Consider the following 23676-nt stretch of genomic DNA (forward strand, 5'->3'; position numbering starts at 1 on the left):
CCAAAGTGGGATGCAGAACATTTCCATAATAAACTCTGTTATGCCAATTGACCTAGATGTCCCCTGAACCCATGGTCCACAGACCCCTGGCCCTGCTACTCTGTCGCTCTGTTTGGTTGTGTTCAGGAAATTTCTAAGCTTTTGGTTTAGTCCATTTGTGCTCACTTCCCCTGTATTGTGTTTTGTCCTTCCCTTCACGTAAGATGATTCTTGTCTACTGTCTAGTTAGTGAATTCACCTCTCCCTCCCTCTCCACCCTCGTAACTATCAAAGAACACTTTCTTCTGTGTTTACACTTTTCTTGAGTTCTTATAATAGTAGTCTTATACAATATTTCCTTGGTGAAGTCTGTTCAAATTCTTTGCCCATTTTTTAATTAGGCTATTTGTCATTTTGCTGTAGAGGTGTTGTAGTATCTTGCAGATTTTACAGATTAGACCCTGACTGGATATGTCATAGCCAAAATATTTTTCCCAGTCTGTTGTTATTGTTGTTAGGGCCCGTCAAGTTAGTTCCGACTCATAGTGACCCTGTGCACAACAGAACGAAACACTGCCCGGTCCTGAGCCATCCTTACAATCGTTATGCTTGAGTCCATTGTTGCAGCCACTGTGTCAATCCACCTCGTTGAGGGTCTTCCTCTTTTTCGATCACCCTGTACTTTACCGAGCATGATGTCCTTCTCCAGGGACAGATCCCTCCTGACGGTATGTCCAAAGAATATAAGACACAGTCTTGCCATCCTTGCTTCTAAGGAACATTCCAGTTGTACTTCTTCTAAGACAGAGTTGTTCCTTCTTTTAACAGTCCATGGTATATTCACTATTCTTTGCCAACACCACAATTCAAAGGCATCAATTCTTCTTTGGTCTTCCTTATTCATTGTCCAGCTTTCACATGCATATGATGAGATTGAAAATACCATGGCTTGGGTCAGGCGCACCTTAGTCTTCAAGGTGACATCTTTGCTTTTCAACACTTTAAAGGGGTCCTTTGCAATAGATTTGCCCAATGTAATGCATCATTTGATTTCTTGACTGCTGCTTCCATGGCTGTTGATTGTGGATCCAAGTAAAATGAAATCCTTGACAACTTCAATCTTTTCTCCGTTTATCATGATGCTGCTCATTGGTACCGTTGTGAGCATTTTTGTTTTCTTTATGTTGAGTTGTAATCCATACTGAAGGCTGTGGTCTTTGATCTTCATTAGTAAGTGCTTCAAGTCGTCTTCACTTTCAGCAAGTAAGGTTGTGCATCTGCATAATGCAGGTTGTCAATGAGTCTTCCTCCAATCCTGAGGCCCCATTCTTCTTCATATAGTCCAGCTTCTCAGGTTATGTGCTCAGCATACAGACTGAATAGGAATGGTGAAAGGAAACAACCCTGACGCACACCTCAGCTGACTTTAAACCACTCAGTATCCCCTTGTTCTGTTGGATCTGTCTCTCGATCTATGTACAGGTTCCTCATGAGCACAATTAAGTGTTCTGGAATTCCCATTCTTTGCAATGTTATCCATAATTTGTTATGATTCACAGAGTCAAATACCTTGCACTGTCAATAAAACACAAGTAAACATACTTCTGGTATTCTCTTTCAGCCAGAATCCATCTGACATCAGCAATGATATCCCTGGTTCCATGTCCTTTTCTGAATCCAACCTGAATTTCTGGCAGTTCCCTGTGGACATACTACTGCAGCTTTTGAATGATCTTCAGCAAAATTTTGCTTGCATGTGATATTAATGGTATTGTTTGTTAATTTCCGCATTCAGTTGGATCACCTTTCTTGGGAATAGGCATAAATATGGATCTCTTCCAGTCAGATGGCCAGGAAGCTGTCTTCCATATTTCTTGGCATAGACGAGTGAACACTTCCAGCGCTGCATTCGTTTGTTGAAACATCTCAATTGATATTCTGTCAATTCCTGAGGCCTTGTTTTTCCCCAGTGCCTTCAGTGCAGCTTGGACTTCTTCCTTCAGTTCTGTCGGTTCCTGATCACATGCTACCTCTTGAAATGGTTAGACATAGACTAATTCTTTTTTGGTATAATGACTCTGTATATTCCTTCCACCTTCTTTTGATGTTTCCTGCGTGGTTTACTGTTTCCTCATGGAATCCTTCACTATGGCAACTCGAGGCTTGAGTTTTTTCTTCAGTTCTTTCAGCTTGAGAAATGCCAAGCGTGTTCTTCTCTTTTGGTTTTCTATCTCCAGTTGTTTCAATGTGTTATTATAATTCTTTACTTTGTCTTCTCTAGACACCCTTTGAAATTATCTGTTCAGTTCTTTTACTTCATCATTTCTTCCTTTTGCTTTAGCTGCTTGACATTTGAGAGCAAGTTTCAGAGTCTCTTCTGACATCCATCTTGGTCTTTTATTTCTTTTCTGTCTTTTCAGTGAACTCTTGCTTTCTTCATGGGTGATGTCCTTGATGTCATTCCACAACTCGTCTGGTCTTTGGTCATTAGTGTTCAATGCATCATATCTATTCTTGAGATGATCTCAAAATTCAGGTGGGATATACTCAAGGTCGTATTTTGGCTTTCATAGACTTGCTCTGGGTTTCTTCAGTTTCAGCTTGAACTTGCGTATGAGCATTGATGGTCTGTTCCAACACTCGGCCCCTGGCCTTGTTCTGACTGATGATATTGAGGTTTTCTATCACCTCTTTCCACAGATGTAGTCGATTTGATTCCTGTGTGTTCCATCTGGTGAGGTCCATGTGTATAGTCGCTGTTTATGTTTGGCGAAAAAAGGTATTTGCAATAAAGAAGTCATTGGTCTTGCAAAATTCTATCATTTGATCTCCAGCACTGTTTCCATTACCAAGGCCATATTTTCCAAATATCAATCCTTCTTCCTTGTTTCCAACTTTTGCATTCCAATCACCAGCAATTATCAAGTCATCATGATTGCATGTTTGATCAATTTTGGACTGCAGAAGCTGATAAAAATCTTCAATTTCTTCATCTTTGGCCCTAGTGGTTCCCAGTGTGTAGGTTGTCTTTTCACTTTTTTGGTGAAGTCTTTTGACAAGCATAAGATTTTTAGGAGCTCCATTTTAGTTACCTAGTTTCTCTCCTGGTGTTTGTGCATTGTTAGTTATACTTTATACTCTGTTTATGCCATGTCCCAGTGCTCCTAGCGTCATCTCTATTTTTTCTTCCATGATCTTTATCATTTAAATTTTATATTTAGGTCTTTGATCCATTTTGAGTTAGCTTTTGTACATGGTGTGAGCTATGGGTCTTGTTTCATTTTTTAGCAGATGGATATCCAGCTATATCAGCACCATTTTTTAAAGAGATTGTCTTTTCCCCATTTAATGAACTTGGGACTTTGTCAAATATTAACTGTTAATAGGTGGATGAATTTACATCTGTTCCATTGGTCTATGTATCTGTTGTTGTACAAATACTAGGCTGTTTTTGACTTCAGGTAGTGTGAGATCTCCCACTTTGTTCTTTTTCAGTAATGCTTTACTTATCCAGGGACTCTTCCCTCTCTATATGAAGTTGGTGATTTTTTTCTCCATCTCATTAAAAAATGTCATTGGAATTTGGATTGGAATTGCACTGTATATCTGTAGATTGTATAAATGTAGAACTGTATAAATGTAGAACTGACATTTTCACAATGTTGAGTCTACCTATGCATGAGCAAGGTAATTTTTTTCACTTATGTATGTCTCTTTTGATACTTTGGAGTAGTGTCTCGTAGGTTTTTTTTGTATAGGTCTTTTACATCTTTGGTTATATTTATTTCTAAGTATTTTATTTTCTTGGAGGCTATTGTAAATGATATTGGTTTCGTGATTCCCTCTTCAAGGCTCTCTCTCTTGGTGTAGAGGAATCCAACTGATTTTTTTATGTTTCTCTTGTAACCTGATACTTTGCTGAAATCTTCTATTAGTTTCAGTAGTTTTCTTGTGGATTCTTTCCGGTTTTCTGTGTATAAGATCACATCATCTGCAAATAGAGATACTTTTACTTCTTCCTTTCCAATTTGGATGCCCTTTATTTCTTTTTCTTGCCTAAATGCTCTTGGTAGGCACTCCAGCACAATGTTGCATAAGACTGGTGATAAAGGGCATCCTTGTATGGTTCCCATTCTCAAGGGGACTGCTTTTAGACTCTCTCCGTTAGGATGATGTTGGCTATTGGCTTTGTATAAATGCCCTTTATTATGTTGAGGAATTTTCCTTGTATCCCTATTTTGCTGAGAGTTTTTATCACGCATGTGTTTTGGACTTTGTCAAATGCCTTTTCTGCATCAATTGATAAAATCATGTGGTTTTTATCTTTTATTTATGTGATGGATTACATTGATTGTTTTTCTAATGTTGAAAAATGTCTGCATACCTGGTATGAATCCCACTTGGTCATGGTGAATTATTTTTTTGATATGTTATTGAATTATATTGGCTAGAATTTTGTTGAGGATTTTTGTGTCTATGTTCATGAGGAATATTGGTTTGTAATTCTTTTTTTTGTGGTGTCTTTACCTGGTTTTCATATCAGGGTTATCCTGGCTTCATAGAATGAGTTCGGGAGTATTCCAAAAAAAAATTTTTTTTTTCTTTATTTTGACATACCTTTAGTAGTATTGGTGTCAACTCTTCTCCAAAAGTTTGACAGAATTCTCCAGTGAAGCTGTCAGGGCCAGGGCTTTTTGTTGTTGTTGGAGTTTCTTAATTACCTCTTCTTTTGTTATAGATTTATTTAGTTGTTCTGCCTCTGTGTTAGTTTAGGTAGGTAGTGTGTTTCTAGAAATTTGTCCCTTTCCTCTAGGTTTTCAAATATGTTGGAGTACAATTTTTCATAGTATTCTGTTACAATTCAATTTAATTTGGGTCTGTTGTGTATCACCCATGTCATTTCTTATTCAGGTGATTTGCTTCCTCTCCTGTTTTTCTTTGGTCAGTTTGGTCAATGGTTTATTGAGTTTGCTGATCTTTGCAAAGGACAATCTTTTGGTCTTGTTAACCCTTTCGATTGTTTTTATATTCTCTATTTCATATATTTCTGCTGTAATATTTGTTATTTCCGTTCTTCTGGTACCCAAGGGCTTCTTTTGCTGCTCTCTTTCTATTTGTTCAAGTTGTAGGGTTAATGTTTTTAATTTGGCCTTTTCTTCTTTTTGAATGTGGGCATTTATTGCTACAAATTAACCTCTGAGCACTACTTTTGCTCTGTCCCAAAGGTTCTGGTAGGATGCATTTTCATTCAGAACTGATTTATGAATTTCTTTATTCCATGCTTGATTTCTTCTGTAACCCAGTAGTTTTTGATCAAGGTGTTGTTCAGTTTCCATGTATTTGATTTTTTTTTTTTTGGGGGAGGGGTCCTTGCTTTTTCTGTTATTGATTTCTACTTTTATGGTCAGAAAAGATTCTTTGTAATATTTCAATATTTTGGATTCTGTTAAGGCTTGCTTTGTGGCCTAACGTGTGGTCTATCCTGCAGAGTTTTCCATGTGTGTTGTTAAAGAAAACATACTTGACTGTTGTTGGGTGGAGTGCTCTGTATGTCTATGAGATCAAGTTGGTTGGTTTTGGCATTTAGATCTTCCCTGTCTTTAGAGTTTCTTGCTGGATGTTCTGTCTTTCACTGAAAGTGGTATGTTGAAGTCTCCTACTCTTATTGTGGAGCTGTCTATTTCTTTTTCAGTGCTGTTAGGCTTTGTTATATGTATTTTGGAGCCCTGTCATTGGGTGCTGTCATAGATTGAATTGAAAAAAAAAAATTGAATTGTGTCTCCCCAAAATATGTGGCAACTTGGTTAGGCCATGATTCCCAGTATTGTGTGGTTGTCCTCCATTTTGTGATTTTCCTATGTGTTATAAATCATAATCTCTGCCTGTGGTTAAAGAGGATTAGGGCGGGATGTAACAGCCTTGTTCAGGTCACATCCCTGAGCCAATGTGAAGGGAGTTTCCCTGGGGTGTGGCCTGCATCGCCTTTTATCTCACAAGAGATAAAAGGAAAGGGAAGGAATCAGAGTTGGGGACCTCATACCACCAAGAAAGCAGTGCCAGGAGCAGAGTGCATCCTTTAGACCCAGGGTTCCTGCTCTCCTAGTCCAGGGGAAGATTGATGACAAGGGCCTTCCTCCAGAGCCAACAGAGAAAGTCTTCCTCTAGAGCTAAATTCCTCAATTTGGACTCTTTGCCTACTAGACTGTGACAAAATAAATTTCTCTTTGTTAAAGCCATCCACTTACAGTATTTCTGTTATAGCAGCACTATATAACTGAGACAAGTGCATAAATATTTATTATGGTTACGTCTCCCTGGTGTGTGACCCTTATATAATATCCTTCCTTATCCTTTGTGGTTGATTTTGCTTTAAAGTCTATTTTGTCAGAGATTAATATTGCCACTCCTGCTCTTTTTTGGTTGTTGTTTGCTTGTTATATTTTTTTCCATCCTTTGAATTTTAATTTGTTTAGTTTCCGTTTAGGCAACATATAGATGGATCTTTTTTTTAATCCATTCTGCCCGTTTCTGTCATTCTATTGGTGCATTAGTCCATTTACATTCAGTGTAATTATTGACAGGTATGAGTTTAGTGCTGTCATTTTGTTTTGCGTGTGTGTGTGTGTGTGTGTGTGTGGTGTTGGCAGTTTCTTTGTTTCACTTGATTTTCTGTGCTGGTGTATTTTCTTTCAATCTTTTTCTCTATTGTTGATTTTGTGTTTACTGAGTATGTTTTTCTTCTGTTTTATTTTGATAGGTAGATTTGTTAGTTTCCTTTGTGGTTACCTTAAAATTTACCTCTATTTTTTAAGTGTAAACTGATCTTTTATTTCTTGATATCACCTTAACTTCCTTTCCATATGAAATTCTGACTACACTGTTTAGTCCCTCTTTTTTTGTTTTAATGTTGTCATCTCTTATATATTGACATCTCTGGTTCCCTAGTTTAAATCTTTTAGCTTTTGTGACTTCCCTATCTGGGTTGATACTTAGTTGTTCTATCCTGTGTTGTAGTCTTGGGTTGTTATCTGATATTGTTGGTTCTCTAGCTGAAGGGCTCCCTTTAATATTTCTTGTAATTTTGGTTTGATATTTACAAATTCCCTTAACTTCTGTTTATCTGGAAATACCCTAATTTCACCATCATATTTCAGAGACAGTTTTGCTGTATATATAATTCTTGGCTGGCAATTTTTTTTTTCCTTGAAGGCTTCCTATATGTCATCTCATTGCCTTCTTGCCTGCATGGTTTCTTCCGAGTAGTCAGAGTTTAGTCTTAGTGATTCTCCTTTGTAGGTGACTTTTTCATTTATCCCTAGCTGCTCTTAAAATTCTATCTTTATCTTTGGTTTTGGAAAGTTTTATTATAATATGTCTTGGTGACTTCCTTTTGGGGTCTACCCTGTGTGGGGTTCAACAAGCTACTTGGATAGACATCTTCTTGTGTTTCACGGTATCACGGAAGTTTCCTACCAGTAAATCTTCAACAATTCTGTGTCTTCTGTTATCCCTCCTGTTCTGGTATTCCAATCACTTGTAAGTTATTTCGCTTGGTAGTGTCCCACATGATCCTTAGAGTTTCTTCATTTTTTTAAATTTTTATCTGATTTTTCCTCAAGTAAATAGGTTTCAAGTGCTTTGTTTTGAATCTCACTAATTCTGATTTCCATTGCTTGAATTCTACTCCTATGACCTTCTGAGTTGCCTAATTCTGCCTAATTTTATTGTTAATCTTTTGGATTTCTATTTGCTGTCTCCCTATGATTTCTAGCATCCTGTTAAATTTGTCATTCTGATCTTGTATGGCATTCCTGAAATCCTCTATCTCTTTGTCTGTATGTTCCTTGCTTGTTCTGTGTTTTACCTGATCTCTTGAAGAGCTCTGTACATTAATCTTTTGAATTCTTCCTCTGGTAATTCCAAGACCTTCTCTTCCTCCAGAAGGTTTCCTGGTTCTTTTTTTTGGTCACTTGCTGGAGCCATCTTGATCTGCTTCTTTATGTGATTTGATATTAACTGTTGCCTCCAAGCAATCAACAATTATATTTATTTATTGTATGTTTGTTTACTGTGTCCTAGCTTTTTGTTTTGTTTTGATATGCCCAAATAGCCTGGACTTGTGAGCTATTTTGGTTATTGGCGTATTCGTAGCTCTCGTGTCCTGTCACCAGGTGGGAAGAACTGCTACTAGGTAGGTGAGCCCAGGAGTCCATTTACTTTTCTTGTGTGGATTCAGCTCAGGTGTCCAGGTCATTGGTCACCGAGTGTATGGTGCAGACTCTCACCTACAGTCCTACATAGGAGTGTTCAGAGCAGGCACAAGTATCTGGCTGCAGTAGGCGGTATATGTGGAGCAAGTCAGGGGGCTGATGGCTTCCCCCAGGTGTCTGGGTGGAGGGCATGTCCCTGTTCCCTAGAGCACATAGTGGGTGGGGTATTGCAGCCGGTCCTTGGGCAGCCAGTGCTGTTGGCTGGAGGGACTGGGATGCACCATTTATTCTCAGATCCCTGTCATGGGTGACTAGATGGAGTGGGTGGTACCTTCAACCCTCAGGCCCCTGATGGGGGTAAGTGAGGGTCCTGCTTAATGGGCAGGGCAGTGTCAAATGTCATGAATCTGCAGCTCCCCCTTGGCTGCCTCAGTTGAAAATGGGCTTCAGTTGTATGCCCTGTTGTTTTATGCTAATGAGGGCATGTGGTGTTGAATTGGCCCACACAGGTCTAGCCAGGGGTGAAGGGTGCTCAAGTATGTGGACCCCTTATGCCAGTGGCTGCACAAAAGGTCAGGGCCTCCTGACCTATCCTGAGTTCCTGGCTTAGGAGATGTGGTGTTTTTTAAAGCCACAAGACGGGTGTGGGCACGAAGACCCCTGAGTTTCAGCTTAGGGGGCGTGGCAGTTGTTGAACACTACTGGACTGGTGTCAGAATGGAGTAGGGTGGTGGATGGGTGAAGGGAAGGAAGAACTTCACTCTGAAACTTCCAGAAGGGGAGAGATTATTTTGCCCCTACATGGTAGGTTAGATGTTTGCACTTAACTTTCACTTTCCAGCACTGCTTCCACCCAGCTCTGGTGGCTTGTGCAGACTTGCTGCTGCCCAGCCTCTCCCGATGTGGTGAGACACGTCCTGAATGCTACTGCTCATCTCAGCCCACGTGTCCTGTCCAACCCAGCCAACAGGGTGTTAGCAACCTCGGAACTGGCACTTCTTCGCTGCTTTTGAATTGCCTCTCCTTCTTCCTGCCACTCAGTTTGACACTTCAGCTTTGTCTTTGACGACCAGGGCTCATAGATTATCATATATAATCAATTCATCTTTTTCTTCTGGTCTTCATTGTAAGAGGGACAACAGGAAGCGTCTGACTATTCTGCCATCTTGGCCCCACCTCTACTGCATCATTTCTTCTTTTCACTTTAGCTATTCTATGTTCAATAGCAAGTTTCTCTTCTGACATCCTTTTTGGCCTTTTCTGTCTTTTTAATGACCTAAAACTTTCTTCATGTATGATGTCCTTGATGTCATTCTGGTCTTCAGTCATCAGCATTTGATGAGTCAAATCTATTCTTGAGATGGTCTCTAAATTCAGGTGGGATATAGTTAAGGTGGAAACCCTGGTGGCATAGTGGTAACGTGCTATGGCTGTTAACCAAAGGGTCGGCAGTTCGAATCCACCAGGCTCCTTGGAAACTCTAGGGGGCAGTTCTGCTCTGTCCTATAGGGTCGCTGAGTTGGAATCGACTCGACAGCACTGGGTTTTTTTTTTTTTTTAATAGTTAAGGTCATACTTTGGCTCCCATGGACTTGTTTTAATTTTCTTCAGCTTCAGCTTGAACTTGCATATGAGCATTTGATGGTTTCCACAGTCAGTGCTTGGCCTTGTTCTGATATTGTGTTTTCCACTGTCTCCTTCCAAAGATGTAGTCAGTTTGATTCCTGTGTATTTCATTTGTCGGGGTCCACATATATGGTCACCATTTATGTTGGTGAAAAAAGGTATTTGCAGTGAAGAAGACACTGGTGTTGCAAAATTCAATTATGTACTCTCCGACATTGTTTCTATCACCAAGTTCATATTTTCCAACTACTGTTCTTTCTTCTTTGGAGCCCTGGTAGCAGGGTGGTTAAGAGCTACAGCTGCTATCCAAAAGGTCAGCAGTTTGAATCCACCAGCTGCTCCTTGGTAACCCTGTGGGAGCAGTTCTACTCAATGCTATATTGTTGCTATGAGTCAGAATCAACTCAACAGCAACATGTTTGTTTTTGGTTTTTGTTCCTTCTTCGTTTCCAAGTATCACGCTCCAATCACCAGTAATTATCAACGCATCTTGATTGCGTGTTTGATCAATTTCAGACAGCTGAAGTTGGTAAAAATCCTCAATTTCCTCATAATTGGCATTATTGTTTGGTGTGTAAATTTGGATAACAGTCATATTAATTTATCTTCATTGCAGGCATATGGATATTATCACTGACAGCTTTGTACTTCACGATAGTTCTTGAAATGTTCTTTTTGACAGTGAATGCAATGCTATTCCTCTTGATTTGTCATTGCTGGCATAGTAGACCATATGATTCCTCGATTCAAAATAGCTAATACCCATCCATTTCAGCTCGCTAATGCCTAGGATATTGATACTTATGTGTTACATTTCATTTTTGACGACTTCCAATTTTCCTAGATTTATACTTCGTATATTCCAAATTCTGATTATTAATGGATGTTTGCAACTGTTTCTTCTCATCTGGAGTCATGTCACATCAGCAAACAAAGGTCCCGAAAGCCTGACTCCATTCATGTCATTAAAGTCAACTCTACTTTGAGGAAAAAGCTCTTCCCCAGTCCTCTTTTGAGTGCCTTCCAACCTGAGGGGCTCATCTTTCAACACTGTATCAGACAACTTTCCACTGCTATTCATAAAAAATTGGCCAGTGAAATTAGTTTTTAAACATGCTCAAATCTCTCCCATTTTAAATAAAACTCCTCCTGAATCCTATCTTCCTCCTGGGGCTACCATTCTATCTTTCCTACCCTTCACTCTTGTTTTTTTTTTTTTTTTCTTATTGTGCTTTAGATGGATTACAGAGCAAATTAATTTCTCATTAAACTGTTAATACACATATTCTTTTGTGACATCGGTTGCCAATCCTACATGTCAACACTCTCCCCCTCTCTACCTTGGGTTTCCCATTGCCAGCTTTCCTGTCCCCTCCTGCCTTCTAGTCCTTGCCCCTGGGTTGATGTGCTCATTTAATCATTTTGTTTTATGGGCCTGTCTAATCTTTGGCTGAAGGGTGAACCTCAGGAGTGACTTCAGTAGTAAGTTAAAAAGGTGTCGGGGTCGGGGGCAGTGGGATACTCTACAGGTTTCTCCAGTCTCTGTCAGGCCAGTAAGTCTAGTCTTTTGTGAGTTAGAATTTTGTTTTACACTTGTCTCCAGCTCTGCTCTCCCACCCTTCACTCGAAAAATTTATGTACATTCAGTACATCTCCATTCCCAGATCATCTTCCAGACTACTTTCTAGTCGTTCTGTATGACTGTCTACATATCTGCATGTGTCTTAATCCAATGGACATTTTTCAAAAGTGTTTTACTTGATCTCTCTGTAGGAGTTGACACTGAGCACATCCTCCTTTTCCAAACATTCTCTTGACTTCCATGTCACCGTGGCTACTTCTCAGTCTCCTTTGCATGTGGCAATTCCTATTTTCAGATAGTAGTGCTCCCAATGTTCCTTACAGTTTAGTCCTAGGCTTTCTGCTCTTCTTTCTCAGAGATTGCATTCAACCTTAGTTTTAACCCTTTCATGCTCATGGGTACCTCTTAGGACCAAGTAGTTTTTCTGCCTCTGAAGGTCTATTGAGAAGCTGTCGCACCACTAACAGTGCATGCTGCCACAAGGCAGGGGCCTTTATGACTGTTTGAAACCAAAGAAATGGATATGTGCCACAAATTACTGTTTTTACAGGGTATTATATGAGGTGTTTGAATTTTTGGTAGGAAAATATAAATTTTGAAAATTTTTATTTGTTACACATATGAACGAATAGATGCTGGTGGGGACTCAGGTATAATCAGTGGTACTTTGTATATACCACTGAACACTTAGGGCAGGCTTGTGGGAGGGGGCAACAACAACAAAAAATCCATACTACCTACCAAAAATTCAGACACACTCAATGATTTAGCATGCTACCATTAATGAAAACACATGGTATCAACAAAAAATTCAAAAACAGAAAATAATTGGTCCACAAAAGGGTTTCTTTTTCTTATGACTCCAAAAATTCTGTTTCTAGCCCATCCACAATCTGGGACTAGATAGAAATCATTACTAGCTCAGACACTAATTTCACACTTCGTAACAAAAACCTTTTTAAAATGGTATCATTCAAATTAAATGTATAAGGCTGAAATTCCATTCTCTAGCCTGTTCTCAAAAAGTGAACCATTGCAGACTCTACTCACATTCTAGAAGCTCTTATGCTCAATCACTCTGCCACAACGATTCTGCTGTCATATTTTTTCCCCTCAAGAGCTCTTTCTTATTCCCAATTATTCTTTTTTAAAAATACCATTTGATTTTTGTTGGGTGGGTGCAGTAAGATTTTCAGGATCTCAGAAAACTTAGGATTTTGAAGTTGCCCCCCCTTCTCTGATGTCTCATTTCTGGAGAATTTATTTTTTGTTTGGTTTTTAGTCTCTGTCTTCCCTGGAGGCTGTTCTCAAATATCTGGTAATCTGTTTCTTTCACATTTTTGAGTGAGGCACAAATTGATAGAAACCTCTGTGTGTATGAGGAGAGGAGAATCATTGGTTAGCTTCACTGTGGGGTGATCAGCAAGTAAAATGGCTCTTTGTAGGATCTTTTTTTTTTTTTCCAGTGTGATTTTTATTTTATTTTTTGGTTCTTTTATTATTAATTTATTTTGTTGTTGTTGTTGAGAATATACACAGCAAAACACACCAATTTGAGTTTCTACATGAACTATTTAGTGACACTGATTACATTCTTTGAGTTGTGCAACCATTTTCACCTTCCTTTTCTGAGTTGTTCCTCCCTCATTAACATAAATTCATTGTCCCCTAAGATTCCTATCTAATATTTCAAGTTGCTGTCATCAGTTTGATCCCATATAGTTTTTAAAAGAGCTTAATGCTCAAGGCAGACATTTTTTACTAGTTAAGCTAAACTATTATTTGGTTTTAAGAAGACTTCAGGGAATATTTTTGGTTTAAGGTTTAAAGATGATCTCAGGGCAATAGTTTCAGGGGTTCATCCACCCTCCATGGCTCCAGAAACTTTAAAGTCCATGAGAATTTTAAATTCTCTTATGCATTTTCTCTCTTTTGATTCTATGGAATCTTTGATCAAAATGTTCAGCAATTGTAGCCAGGCACCAACCAGTTCTTCTGGTCTCATGGCAAAGGTGGCACTTGTTCATAGAGGCAATTAGCCAAGCATTCCATATCCTCTTCCTATTCTTTACTCTCCTTCTTCCTCTGTTTCTCCAGGTGAGTAGAGACCAATTGTTGTGCCTTGGATGGCTGCTTGTGAGCTTTTAAGACCCCAGAAACTATTCAACAAAGAGGTAGAACGGAAGCACTAAACATTATTAGGCCAATTAACTGGGATGTTCCATGAAACCATGACCGTAAACCTCTAAACCAAGGAACCAAATTCCATGATGTGTTTGGTTGTACACATAAGCAGCCTCAGCAGCTACTTTTCTGTTATTGTTGTTGTAAATATATCTATCACACAAGTTTTGCCCATTCAACTTTTTACAGATGTACAACTTATTGACAGCAATTACAATAATGTAGGGTCTTTTCTTGAAGGCTGTTTAATTTCTCCTGAGAAGGATCCTCTGGTCTTCCTTTTAGAGCACATAAGCCCAACTGCCAGTGTTCTGGGAACAAAGTAGAGATGGAAGGCCTATTGCCTTTTTGTGCTTTCAGAGCTGCACCATGACCTAGCACAGAACGTTTCACCTAATTATAATGTATGTTTTTCACACGATATTATAAGCCCAATGGAACAAGGACCACATCTGTCCTGTGACATATCCCGGCATCCAGATAATCTCGGGTACACAGTTGCTGGTGTTGTTGCTGTGCCCCATGCACAACAGGATTGGGCTATTGAGATCCATAGGGTTTTCATTGGATGATTTTTTGAAAGGAGATCACCAGGCCTTTCTCCCTGGTCTGTCTTCATCTAGAAGCTCCGCTGAAACCTGTTCAGCATCATAGCCACACACAAGCCTCCACTGACAGACGAGTGGTGGCTGCACTTGAGGTGCATGAGGTACACTGGCTGGGAATTGAACTCGGGTCTCCTGCATGGAAGACAAGAATTCTACCACTGAACCGCCACTGTTCCCTCGGATACAAAGCAGGCACTGAATACGTTTGCTGAACAAATAAATGACAAGAGTTCTGGCTCATTTGAATGGAGAAATGGTCTCTGGCAATATTAGAGTTTTGTTTATAATGCCGGACCCTTCAAGGATCAGAATCCTGCCCAGAGCATTTGAGATCTTGCCTGGAATTTGGATCAAGATGTTTGTACTCTCCACAGCCAACGAAGAGCTTCCAGCTCTAAATGTCACGGATTCTTTTTATCTCAGATCTAGTCTGCTTCTCATGGTGACAGAAACTGCGCAGGTTAAAGGAACCAAATGCATACCCTTGGATTATGGAAAATGTTGCTCATTCTTGTTCCCTATGCTTGCACACATTCTAATAACTGAGAAGCTCTTTTATCAAGTTGATGATATTAAAGTCCTCCTACCTTAGCAGATAAAAGATAGCTTCTATAAATAGCTCACCTTCTCAGGGTGGAATTGGCTTTAAATTCTTGAGTTCCTTTTAGGTGGCTATCTTAGTTTCTTCGTGCTGCTATAACAGAAATACCACAAGTGGGTGCCTTTAATAAACAGAAATTTATTTTCTCACAGTTTAGGAGGCTAAAAGTTCAAATTCAGGGCACTGGCCCTTGGAAGGCTTTCTCTCTGTGTCAGCTCTGGGGGGAGAAAGGGCTTGTCTCTTTTCAGCTACTATTCCTCGGTTCCTTGTTGATCTTCATGTGCTGTGTATCTATCTTCCCCATCTGTGCTTGTTTGCTCCTGCGCCTAATCTCTTCTATATCTCAAAAACACACCCAAACTGATATGGCCTCATTAAGAAAACCCTATTCCCAAAAGGGATTACATCCACAGGTGTAGGGGTTAGGATTTACCACACATATTTTGGGGGGACACAATTCAGTCCATAACAGTGGTGAAATCTGTTCTGCTAGGCAAGAAGGAGAAAAGAACTTGCTCTTTGGGGAAGGAGCCTGATATACATACAGATACACAAACTGGCAACCAGCATTTTGACTACATGCATACTGTTACAGATTATACTGTTACAGGTTGAATTGTGCCCCCCCCCAAAATGTGTGTCAACTTGTATAGGCCATGATTCCCAGTATTGTGTGGTTGTCCCCCCATTTTGTTATCTGATGTAATTATCCTATGCGTTGTAAATACTAACCTCTGGGATGTTAATGAGTCAAGATTAGAAGCAGTTATGTTAATGAGGCAGGACACAATTTACAGGATTAGGTTGTATCTTGAGCCAGTCTCTTTTGAGATGTAAGTGAGCAGAGAGGGAGGGAACCTGACTACCACCAAGAAAAAAGAGCCAGGAGCAGAGCATATCCTTTGGACCCCAGGTCACTGCACTAAGAAGCTCCTAGACCAGGGGAAGATTGATGACAAGGACCTTCCCTGAGAACCGACAGAGACACAAAGCCTTCCCCTAGAGCTGGTGCCCTGAATTCAGACTTCTAGCCTCCTAAACTGAGAGAATAAATTTCTCTTTGTTAAAGACATCCACTTGTGGTATTTCTGTTATAGCAGCACTAGATAACTATGACACATGCCATGATGGGGAACACATGGAAAAGAGGGTAAGTCAGAAAGGACACGCAGTATAAGAGAGCAGGGAGAACACCACCCTACAAGGAATAAAGAAGGACTCCTAATGGGAAAAAAGAAAAATGGAGGCCCTATGAATTAGTTAGGCTGGGCACAGACTAAACTGGTATAACAGAGACCCATTTTTATATAGCTTACAAAAGATAGAACTTTATTTCCCTCTCATAAAACAGTCCAGAAGTGAACAGGCCAGGCAGGTGGGGTGGTTTTGCTCTGTGTGGTCTTTCACAGACCCAGAGACTTTCTTCCTTTTGACCCCTCTATTTCTTAGTATTGTCCTTGTCTTCATGTTATAGTTGGGTCACTGCCATGTAAGCATTTCAACCTACTGGAAGGAGAGAACTGTGGAAGTGGAAGGCAATTACTTTTTTTTCCAAAGTGATGCATCACTTCTGCCTACACTTCCTTGACAAAAATTTACCTACAACTAGCTTGAAAGGAGACTGGCTTATGAAGTCTGAGTGGTCATATGCCCAGCTAAAATACTATGACTATGGAATAAGGAGAGACAAATTTGGGGGAATAAACATTCTGCTTCACTCTGCAAGGCAACAAGAGCAGAGAAAGGATGGCCCAGAAATTATTTTAGTGGCATGTAGCGCACTAGCCATAGTAAAGAGACATGAAGGTAGAACCCTGAAAATGGTCTTCCTTACCTGGTCTTGGGGCCCTGGTGGTGCAGTGGTTAAGAGCTTGGCTGCTAACCAAAAGGTCAGTAGTTTGAATCCTTGAAAACCCTATGGGGCAGTTCTACTCTGTCTTGTAGGGTTGCCATGAGTTGGAATTGAAGCAATGCCAACGGGTTTGGTCTTTTTTGGTACCTGGTTTTGCCCACTCTTGCCACTAGTATCTTGGCTATGGTCAGACAGTGTCCATGCACTTCAGATTTATGTAAAGAACAACCTGAAGAGCTTTTTAAACTCAAGACCTTATGAAGGTGATAAAAATGATGGCTGACATTAACTGGAATGAGCACTATATTCCATATACTGTACTTATTGGCACTGAGTAAGTTACAAAAGGCCACATAGTGACGTCGGATCCCACATCTCCTCAGTGGGGTGCTGATAAACACCCTTACTGAAAGTGGGTAAGGAATACAGTCTCAGTGCCTACCTCAGTTGACCTCAACCCACACAAGCTGTTCAGACACAAAGGACTGTTCCTGTCTGGAGCCCTCATTACTGGTAGCAGAAAGTACACAGTCTTTGCTTATTGACCTTCTGACTGGCTGCATGGCACTGAAGCTTTGCTTCTTTAACTTGAATTATTTAGCTTCCTGTTGCCTTTTGTCTGTGCAGACCAGTGGTCTTCGGCCCTGAGACAAAGAGACTTTTAAAAGCTTTTTTCTAGAAGTCTCTCTCTTGAACCCTGAATACAGAACCATAACATTATGTAATATCATACATCTCCCAACAACACAAGTTTAGTATAAAACAAATTAAACCCCCATGCTAAGATGGGTGAGATACAGTACAACCAAACTTGCTGAGATGAGCAGAATAATGCAGATTGATAAACCAGGCATACATGTCTTCTGCAATTTGTGGGAGATGGTTCAGATTTAGAACATGTAAGGAATAGATTTCCCTTGTTCAATCTGCCAGACTGCCCACCCACATATTTCTGAGTTAACTTAGTTACCCAGAAAAGAGGGTAGGGCTGCCACTTTGCACAACCTAACGGGTTGTAAAATCCTAGTGGTGAATACTGGCCATCTTGCATGGTTGTATATTGTGACCTGAAAGAGAGGTATTTTTTCTTCTTGGAAAACTCAACTGAATTCCAGTACTATCTAAACTGATAACATGGAAAGGAAGACCAAAACAAACAAACAAAATTCCCAAACCCATTGCTGTTGAGTCATTTCTGACTCAGGGCAACCCCATGTGTTATAGAGTGGAACTCCCTATAGGGTTTTCTTGGCTGTAATCTTTATGGAAGCAGATCACCAGGACTTTTCTGCAGTAGCATCACTGGGTGGGTTCAAACCACCAACCTTTATGCTAGTAGATGAGCACAAACTGTTTGCACCACTCAGGGACTTAATGAACCTGAAAAAAGTCTACACTTTTTGTGTATCAGAAAGACAGGATATCCACCTTCTCTTTATAGAAGGTGCCCTATACTGGAAGGAGTAAAGGAACTTTCTGAAGAGGCTAAAGAGAGGCTGAACTTTAAAAAAAAAAAAAAAAAAATCTTTAGGTACAAATGATTTTTTACTAACTCAACTTTACAGTTAGGAACAAACATTCCATACCCAAAGAAACAATAGTTAGGAAATGTTTGATTCTCCAGAAGAGGAAATGACCCAATATTGCTGATATCTGACTCCAGTATTGAAAACAAGTACTAAATATTTAATAGCATCTTTCATGCTTCAATTTTTAAGCAACCTTCCGTTTCCTGGAAAAGTCAGGAAGGGGGGAAAAATACTTCATTTATATTTGTTAAACTACTACTTACTGCTGCTTATCAGAGTCCGTTATACTTTAGGGAAAATATAATTTGTAAATATATAGATTTGCAATCACTGCTCTATCTATAGAGAATTCTGTTCTCCTTCTAAAGCAAAGCACTTGTCCAAATACGGCTATTTTGAATAAATATATATATGTAAAATAAACATACAGAACCTTTTTTTTTCTTAAAAAATTGTTTTGTTTCCAACTGACTTTTTTCTTTACCTGGTGCATTTTTTGAGAAGCACTCTGAAAAACTTCCAGCAGCTGGATTTGGCAGGAAACTGTGTGAGCAATGATGGATGGCTTGCCTTCATGGACGTATTTGAAAATCTTCAACAGTTAGTGTTTTTTGACTTCAGCACTAAAGGATTTTTACCCAATGCAGCATTAGTCAGAAAACTTGGCCATGTGTTATCCAAGTTAACTTTTTTGCAAGAAGCTAGGCTCATTGGGTGGCAATTTGATGATGAAGATCTCATTGTTATTAAAGGTAATTTTAAACTAGTAACTGCTTAAATAAAGGGTGCTCTAAGCCAACAAATGCTCTGGGGGCCTCATTACTTTCATTCTAGTGATTTTAAAATGTTTGCTTATATAATCCAAGAGTCTGAAAGCACACCAACTCTATGGCAATGCATTCTACACCTAAGAATGATCCTTCTTCACAGGGTAATTTTTCCCTTTAAAAATTATCTCCTTTTAGGTCTTAAATGCTAGCAAGCAGCCTTCTAAGATGCATCAATTGGTCTCAACCCACCTGGAGCAAAGGAGAATGAAGAACACCAAAGACACAAGGTAATTATGAGCCCAAGAGACAGAAAGGGCCATATAAACTGGAGACTATATCATCCTGAGACCAGAAGAACTAGATGGTGCCTGGCTACAACTGATGGCTGCCCTGACAGGGAACACAACAGAGAACCCCTGAGGGAGCAGGAGAACAGTGGGATGCAGGGCTCAAATTCTCAAAAAAGACCGGACTTAATGGTCTGACTTGAGACTAGAAGGACACCAAAGGTCATGGTCCCGAGACCTTCTGTTAGCCCAGGACAGGAACCATTCCCAAAGCCAACTCTTCAGACAGGGATTGGACTGGACTATGGGAGAGAAATTGATACTGGCGAAGAGTGAGCTTCTTGGATCAAGCAGACACACAAGACTATGTGGGCAGGTCCTGTTTGGAGAAGAGATTAGAGGGCAGAGGGGATCAGAGGCTGGCTGAATGGACACGAAAATAGAGAGTGGAAGGAAGGAGTGTGCTGTTTCATTAGAGTGAAGGCAACTAGGAGTATATAGCTAGGTGTATATAAGTTTTTGTATGAGAGACTGACTTGGTTTGTAAACTTTCACTTAAAAAAAAAAAGCACAATAAAAAATTTAAAAAATTATCTCCTTTTAAACTTTTTCTTCCTTACTGATACCAGGATGGTACGGCACCATCACCTCCCTAGCTATCCTCTCCCATGGAAATCTACTTTCTTAGTTTCATCATTTAGGATGAAAAGAGGAGGATGCCAGAAAAGGAGGCTAAAGAGGAAGGGGTGGAAGGAGTTTAAACTGATGACATGTGCAATAGTTTTGTGTCTCATCTCCCCTCCTAGGATTATCAGCTCCTTGAAGGAAGGGATTCTTGTTCATCTTTGTGTTTCCCTTGCCCCAAGAACAGCAGGTCACAAAGACTGAGGTATCATATGCATATTTACTTAGAACAGTGTCTGCATGTAGAAGACTGTCAATGTTTGCTGAATATGCACTAATTATCAATAAACAGCTGTTGGAAAAAAAAAACCACAATTATTTAAAATCAGAGAAAACTCCATATATGTTCTTTAATCAGCTTAATTAAAATGATTTGTAATGTAAAAAGCACTTTCTTATATTAAAAGCAGATCACACTCCCAAAAAGGACCAACATTCTTTAATTAAGCAAAAATTGGCAGTTTTCAAGCAGCTAAATCAGAGGCGTGAAGTTCAGGCCCTCTCCAGCAGCTGATGCATGTATGTAATTCCAGCCATTACTTCAGAGATTAATAAGAAAGGAAAAGTGTATCTCATTCTTCTGTACCCTACAGAAGCTAAGGTACCTTGCCTTAATCTTTTCTCCAACATCCTCAAAAATAACCCTTCCCCACAAAGAAAGAAGTCTAAGGAAAATCCGTTTAAGAGATTTAAATCAAAGCAAAAAACAAAAATCTAAATGGTGTTAGCATGTGGTTCACCTATTCTCATGCACTTCAAATTAATGGCTTGGGTGTATGCTGAGGTAGTGACTGCAAACAAATTCTGGGCACAATAATCTGTTAAGCAAGTGGGCATATATTCTGCGGAGTTAGCCATAAAATATTAGAGCTGATATTTTACAGATCAGCTAATTCACTCACCTCCCTAACTTTACAGATGACAGAAAGCTCAGAGAAGTTAAATGACTTCTCCTGGTTACAAGACTACTTACATAGTGGCACAATCAGGATTGAAATACAAATCTCTTGCCTCCTGGTCCAGTGTTTTTTCCATTACAATACAGTGACTTCTCAGCACAGTCCATGGAGCTTGCTCTCAATCATAAATCTTGGGCCAAGAATCTAATTCAAACTTCCTTCTTTGTGTAGTTTCAGGTGATTCTGTGGCAAGATCTAATAGTAAGGCTGTAGCCTATAGATCTATGCTGGCAAAGTCCTTTGTTTTCATATCCAGTAACTGGCCAAAGCTTGGCAAACAAGACTTATCTATATAATAATGCACTGGCCAATGTCACCTGTAGCAGTTGGCATTACTGAAATTCATCAGATAGAGCCAGTTCCTTTAGAACCCACAGGCAACTCTGAGTACCCAAATAGTGTAGGTGGATACTAAAGCACATTTGGTGGGACAGCTGCACAGGTGTTGAGGGAGTAGGCATATGACCTCATACAAAACTGTGGTCAGTACCTCAACACTTTCAAAATCCCATGGAGAAGATGTGCATGGGATGGTAGCACATAGCTCTTAATCATGACTCAGTACATGGTAGTCCTTCAGATGTCATGCATGACCCCAATTCACATTTAGTTGAGGTCAGTGGAGGAAAAATCACCCTGTAGGAGTAGACCAATAATAGGTACAGTAATTGCTGGAGAACACAAGACAAAGGACAAGGAACAAGTTGCCTTACTACATTTTACCAAGTTTCATTTTCCTTAGCAGTCAGGTAGCTGTGGGCTCTACTTCCTCAGCAGGTCAAATAAATGCCTGAATGGAGTTGCAGATGGCAAAGACAATGACTGACCCCTCACCATGCAAAAGTTATTTTGGACATGGTCACTTATCACCGCAGAACAACTGCAATTCTGCTTGTCACAGGCAATTTCTTGGATGCTGGTCATTCCACTGTGAGGAAATAGGATTTGGAAGTATGAGTGGACGGAAGAAACTGCTGCAAATTTTACAAAACCAAAAATCTCTGGATAGCTGTCCAATAGCTGGGAAAGTCATAAATCTCTAGGAACACTGGATTCTAGGAAAGCTGTATGCACTCTCGAAATTCTTTTTTTCAAAACTGTAATCATAGAATTTACGATAAAATGAATAAACCTCATAGGTAATTTGTGACTGCTACTTATATTTTTTTGTAACACAGATCATGATGGAAAGTCCTTAAAATTTGTATTTGGAAAACAATCAAAATAAACATCACAATCTACATGATTCTCATATTTCCTGACAGTTAACAATTCACTATTTTTGACAAAGCAAAACAAAAAAAAGTTAGAAACTGCCTACTGCAGACCTAACAATATTGTATACTATAAGGTTCTTATGTTTTGGTAAACTTATATAAACTCAAAACACTTTTATTCAACTCTGAAAAGATATGGAATTTGATGTATTTTACTAATTAAACTTAAAAATATCATTATGCCAGTATTCAGTTATACATAAGACAGAAAAACTATTCTTTCACTGCAAATCATCAGAGGATGTGGTATTCATTTATCCAAAATAAAACACTGAGAACCATGAACTATTTACAAGCAGTATTAAAATTTTCTAATGAGAAAAACTAAAAAAAAAAAAAAAAAAAACCCTGATAATTAAAACTTTTGAAATTTGTTAGAATTGTTCTAAAATGTCTACTTAAAAAAAGGTTTGCTTTTACTTTGTAAGACAGAATTCAGGAGGCCCTTAAGAAAGAAGGTAGCAATAAAGTTTGAAAAGCTACAAAATTGACTTAATTTCAGAACTTTTTTTTTCCTAGAATGCGTTACTCATTGAAGCAAGTTTATAAATTTCACTGAAGAAAATGCTGCGTTATTAATTACATGACAGGATCCACTCTATCAGGTGGTTCTCTTAAAAAGTTTATGTCCACACAGCAGTTAACTACAATACCACAGAGAACAAAACTCAAATTTAGAGAAACACAGTCTATAAAGCAAGCTTATTTAAAGCCTATTACATTTACATGGATCTCACTGCCCCAAATACGTTTCACAAAAATATAGTTTCATAGGTTTCATGAAATATGAATAAGATTACTATTCTCTAACATTTAGAGTAAATGAGTAAATAATTGAACAGTCAATGCAAAGTTGGATAACAACAAATCAGAGGTCAAGAAGTCAAAATTCCTCATAAATACACACTAGAGGTACATTAAGGCCTAGGTTGTCCAATTCTGTTGTTAGTTCCAGATTTACTTGGTGTATTTATAAGACCAGTCCTGAATCCTTGGGTTGCTCCAATTCCTGGAACTCCAAGTCCTTGATTAAGCATGCTGCTATAAGGTGTGTATCCGTGATTAAGACCCAAACCATAAGGCCTCATTTGTGTGTTTAAAAGAATAACTGGGCTCACATTTTTTCCAGGGGTGTTAAATGAAAATTCTGGAGGTAGGCTACTAGGTTTAGCTGAAGTTGATATGACAGGATTCAAATCATCAGTACTCTTTAAAGGAGGCATTGGGATTATATGATGATCTGAAAAGTTTAGGACATTGGCTGCGACAGGCCCAGACAGTAAGGCAGGCCTAATCCAATCATCTTTGAAAATCTGAACAGTCAGAGTAGACACCAGACTGTATAGCCTGTTGGTCACATGAGCAAGAACCATTTGTTCATTTGCATCTCGTCGAATTCTTACATGCACTGATCCAGCCTAAAAGAGGCAAAATCATAAGGAAAATTGCTTAGAATTTTACTACTGAAAATCCCATTAGAAATGAACATTTTATTCATATTTTGATTTTAATAGTACTTGGCATTTCC

At 39.2% G+C, this 23676-nt stretch overlaps 2 protein-coding genes across 5 annotated transcripts in view; one reads left to right on the top strand and one right to left on the bottom strand.

The window, feature by feature from the left end:
* Window positions 1-18949, top strand: part of NLRC4 (NLR family CARD domain containing 4) — a 73607-nt gene extending 54658 nt beyond the window's left edge. The window contains 2 exon segments of the mRNA XM_049870162.1: window positions 13942-14071; window positions 18676-18949. Coding sequence (XP_049726119.1) covers window positions 13942-14071; window positions 18676-18949 — 404 coding nt within the window.
* An 861-nt stretch (window positions 18950-19810) lies between these two features.
* SLC30A6 (solute carrier family 30 member 6) overlaps window positions 19811-23676 on the bottom strand; it is a 62326-nt gene continuing 58460 nt past the window's right edge. For 2 of the 4 annotated variants that reach the window (XM_049870403.1, XM_049870404.1), the window contains one exon: window positions 19813-23566. In XM_049870403.1, coding sequence (XP_049726360.1) covers window positions 23066-23566 — 501 coding nt within the window. In that variant the 3' untranslated portion in view covers window positions 19813-23065. Of the gene's footprint in view, window positions 23567-23676 lie in introns of all 4 variants that reach the window. The other 2 variants (XM_049870406.1, XM_049870405.1) reach the window with 2 other exon arrangements.

This window comes from Elephas maximus, chromosome 26, assembly GCF_024166365.1.
Source record: "Elephas maximus indicus isolate mEleMax1 chromosome 26, mEleMax1 primary haplotype, whole genome shotgun sequence".
In the NCBI taxonomy this organism is placed as follows: Eukaryota; Metazoa; Chordata; class Mammalia; order Proboscidea; family Elephantidae; genus Elephas; species Elephas maximus.